This window comes from Hipposideros armiger, unplaced genomic scaffold (assembly GCF_001890085.2).
Source record: "Hipposideros armiger isolate ML-2016 unplaced genomic scaffold, ASM189008v1 scaffold_494, whole genome shotgun sequence".
In the NCBI taxonomy this organism is placed as follows: Eukaryota; Metazoa; Chordata; class Mammalia; order Chiroptera; family Hipposideridae; genus Hipposideros; species Hipposideros armiger.
Window position 1 is genome coordinate 665,644 of NW_017731844.1, and position 4,039 is coordinate 669,682.

General features: G+C 60.4%; 1 protein-coding gene across 3 annotated transcripts in view; it reads left to right on the top strand.

The window, feature by feature from the left end:
• The window catches only part of IGF2 (insulin like growth factor 2), a 12,784-nt gene extending 8,751 nt beyond the window's left edge, over positions 1–4,033 (top strand). For 2 of the 3 annotated variants that reach the window (XM_019667380.1, XM_019667381.1), the window contains exons 2-4: positions 1,174–1,336; positions 3,221–3,369; positions 3,678–4,033. In XM_019667380.1, the coding sequence (XP_019522925.1) occupies positions 1,174–1,336; positions 3,221–3,369; positions 3,678–3,917 (552 nt within the window). In that variant the 3' untranslated portion in view covers positions 3,918–4,033. Of the gene's footprint in view, positions 1–1,173; positions 1,337–3,211; positions 3,370–3,677 lie in introns of all 3 variants that reach the window. The other variant, XM_019667379.1, reaches the window with a different exon arrangement.
• The last annotated feature ends 6 nt before the right edge of the window (positions 4,034–4,039 follow it).

Consider the following 4,039-nt stretch of genomic DNA (forward strand, 5'->3'; position numbering starts at 1 on the left):
CACACACACACACACACACACACACACACACACACACACACACACACACACACCCTTAAAATTGATTGGCTTTTTACAAACACCAGAAAAGCAAATTAGCGTAACACCCCCCCAAAAAAAAAACTAAAAAAATCAATTGGCTGAAAAATATACTAAAAAATTAATTGGCTTAAAAACAATTGGCAAAATAAAAGAATTCGGCAACCCCCCCCTCCTTCTCTTCCCCTTTGGACCTCAAGTCAAATTGGCCATGGACTTGAGTCCCTGACCGTCTAGAAGAAAGGAGGGGACCCCAAAATTTGAAGGAGGGCATGTCATTGCTTCTCAGCCACCTCTTTGCTCATGCAAGACTCTTGGGCACTTTCAGTGTGAACTGGCTTTGTAACAACAGCAGCCACCCTGACTCGCCCTCCGCTCGGGTTCCCACCATTCTGAGTCACTGGAGCTGGTTGGGGGGCCAGTGAGACCCAAAGAGGGGAAATGGAACATGAAAACTGATACTGGTGTAAGTAAGATTTGATTGGCACAAACCCCCACATACCCTGAAGTTCATCCTCCAAAAACCCACACACTCCAAAGTCTTACACATCAATCCCCACCTAAAAGCACACACACACTCATCCACACACACACACTCATCCACACACACACNCGGTGGGGCTGGCCCAGCAGGACCCCCTGCTGCTTTGGGAGGTGGGGGCTGGTCTTCTAGGACGCACATGCTCTGTGGTGGGGTGTGGCTATCTGCCATCCTGGCTGGCGCTGGGAGACTCGGGTCTCCCGAGGAGTGGCCACTGCCCTGTGCTAGCCCCGCCCTCATGACATCATAGGATGGAGGCCAGGTCCAGTGTCCAGCACTGGTCCCTGGCTGAGCCCCTGCCGTAATGACAACAGGGAGAGTCCTCCCGATGTGAAATTACTGGCCAGCACTCAGTGCCAATCAAAGGTGTGCTTCCTGCCCGTGAGCGGTTCAAGGGCCACCTCGGCAGTTCAGATGCATTCTTTTCTTAAGACAATAACGAAGGGGAAAGCCATGCTTTCAAACTGTAACTGAACTTTAAGTGTGGAGAGGGCTGGGCTCGTGTCCTCAGAGGAAGCTGGCTTTGGTCCCTGTGGGGGTGACCCTGGCTGGCGGGTCCGGTGGGGCTGATGGCCGCTTCTCTCTGCCCCCAGACCCCGATGGAGCTCCCGGTGGGGAAGTCGACGCTGGTGCTACTCACTTTCTTGGCCTTCGCCTCGTGCTGCTTTGCTGCTTACCGCCCCAGTGAGACCCTGTGCGGCGGGGAGCTGGTGGACACCCTCCAGTTTGTCTGTGGGGACCGCGGCTTTTACTTCAGTAAGTAGCTCGGTGGGGCCGAGGGGCAAGGGGCAGACACAGCAGGTGCTCAGGAAATGCCGGCGTCCTCTTGCGAAGGTGGCCGACCCGGGCTCCTGCCCTGAGACTTGAAAGTGCACTTGGGGACCTTGCAGTCCACATTTATTGGACACATGCAGTGTGCCTGGGTGGCACTCACACCCCCTGATTTTCCTGCTTCAAGTGGGGGGCCAGACCATAGCAGGCGGGGCTGGGGTGGGCTCCCAGAGGGGTGAGCCAGACCCGAGCGGGGAGGCAGCCTCTGCCTGACCTGCCTGTGGCCAGGGCTGTGGACACAGGAGTTCCCCCCTCAACACGGCTAGGGGCTGCCTGACCGTTCGGTAATGGACCCGTATTCATGGTGATTGGATTTGAAATTTGATCAAACGGAGAGAAAACCAGTGGGAGTAATAGCACGTTGCTGGCAGGTGCGAGTGGGCGCTCAGCTCCACCTGGGGTTTCAGGAGAAGAGCCCCCCCCCCGCCACAGCGCCACTGGGGTCACAGCGTTCAGAGATGTACGCCTGAGGGGTGGGCCACACTGTGGGGTGCCCCATGCTGGCCCAAATGCTTTGGCTGCTCCCCTGCTTCTCTCTTGATTTCCGTCTTGGGGCTTCCCCTCACCCCGTGCCCTGTGCAGCAGGGTGGGACCCCCAGCTGGAGGCGACCTGTCCCTCGGGCATGGGCCCTTGCCCCTACCTCCCAGCAAGCTGGGCTTCAGTTTCGTTACCTGTAGAATGGGCCAGGAACTGAGCAGCAGGCCCAACCTCACCTGAGAGTGGAGCGTGTGCTCCCTCCAGGCTCAGCCTTCTTTCACAGGAGCCCAGACACCCCTCAGGGCCGGGCAGGAGTGGGGGACATGGCTAGGGCAAGTCAGTGAGAGCCCGAAAGGTCACACCTGGCTCCGGCCCTTTCTGTGGCATCGTCTTCTGCAGCCTCTACTTATCCACCCTGTGAAATGGGCCCACAAAAGCCAGTCTTGGCATCTCAGAGCTTCTCTTTGAAAAGCATTCCTACTTCTCGAGCTTCTGAAGTCCCTGCCCACCTGGCCTCGCCTGCGCCCTCTCCCCTTTGCCTCTTTTGGGGGGCAGGAAGTGGCACTCTAGGGTCTAGGGCCAGCCGGCCCTCTCTCAGGGAGTGACTTCCCTGAATGGGGGGCTGGGCTGAGCCCCCACCCATAGGACCCTATGACAGAGCCCCTTACTAGGGGTTCCTCTCCCTCCCCCACCAACGGCACCTGCCCTTGGCACCCTGGGTGAAGCGCTGGGTGCTCTCCCTTGCCGCCGAGACGTGGAGCCCGCGGTGGAGACGAGGGGGAGGACGGGAGAAAAGGAGGGCGTGGTTTTTTGCAGGTCCTCACTCCTCTCCTCCCGTCTTCTTCTTCCTCCTCCCATTCCTGCCTGTCTTGGCTCCTGCTTAGTTCAGGGTGGCACTTGTGTCCCAGCCTGGCCTTCGGGACAGGACCCTGTGGTCCCGTAACGTGGGGCCTAGACCCCTCGCTGGGTGGCCTCTGAGCCAGGCTCGCACCCCACACGTTTTGCAAACTGCGCTGGGTTTTGGGACTCGGAGGCTGTACCCGTTTTCAACCCAAGGAGGAAGGCGCCAAGAGGCCAGGGGGCTGGTCCTGGAGTATGCTGTCCCCACTGTCCCTTCTCTCCTATTCAGGGCCCCCTGCCCGCCCTCCTCTCACTTCGCTCCATGCCACCAGGCTGGCTGTCCCTGTAGGGTGACCGAGCGTCCCACTGGGGCCTGTCCTTGGGGGCGTGGGGGTCAGTGAGCTGCCTAGAGAGCCCAGTCTGGGGAGGAGCGTCCGATGGCAGGTGCCCAGCGCTAAAGGGTCCTCTCCTTCCTCCTGTGGGACTTCCAGGCAGGCCGGCCAGCCGCGTGAACCGCCGCAGCCGTGGCATCGTGGAAGAGTGCTGCTTCCGCAGCTGCGACCTGGCCCTTCTGGAGACCTACTGTGCCACCCCCGCCAAGTCCGAGAGGGACGTGTCGACCCCTCCGACCGTGCTTCCGGTAAGACAGCCGGCCACTGCTGGGGAACTCAGGGCTCCCTTCTCTCTGGCTGGCACCTCTGAGCCAGGGGACCAGAGGCAGCCAGCTCCTTAGCCTGAACTGCAGCTAGAGAGTAACCCCCATGCTGGCCCTGTGTCCCCCGGCTGGGGACATTGGCCAGAAGCTGGGTGAGTTAGGGACATGTCATCCGTCAGCTGGCACGATGACAGGTTTACGAATGAGCCCGTCACGTCTCCGAGAGATGCGCAGGCCGGCTGGGGGCTGGAGCCGGGGAGCTGGGCAGCGTCTGACTGGCCCTCCCCTCCCAGGACAACTTCCCCAGATACCCCGTGGGCAAGTTCTTCCACTACGGCACCTGGATGCAGTCCGCCCAACGCCTGCGCAGAGGCCTGCCTGCACTCCTGCGTGTCCGCCGGGGCCGCATGTTTGCCAGGGAGCTTGAAGCCTTCAGAGAGGCCACGCGTCACCGGCCCCTGATGGCACTGTCCACCCACGACCCCGCCGCCCACGGGGCTGCCTCTCCAGAGGTGTCCAGCAATCGGAAGTGAGCCAAATCGTTGGTCGTAATTCTGCGAAATGGCCCCACCCTCCACGCGCTCTCCTCTTGACCAGGGACCTTTCCACCAGGTCCTCCTCTGAAACCTCTCTGCGCCGTCTGCCTCAGGGGCCC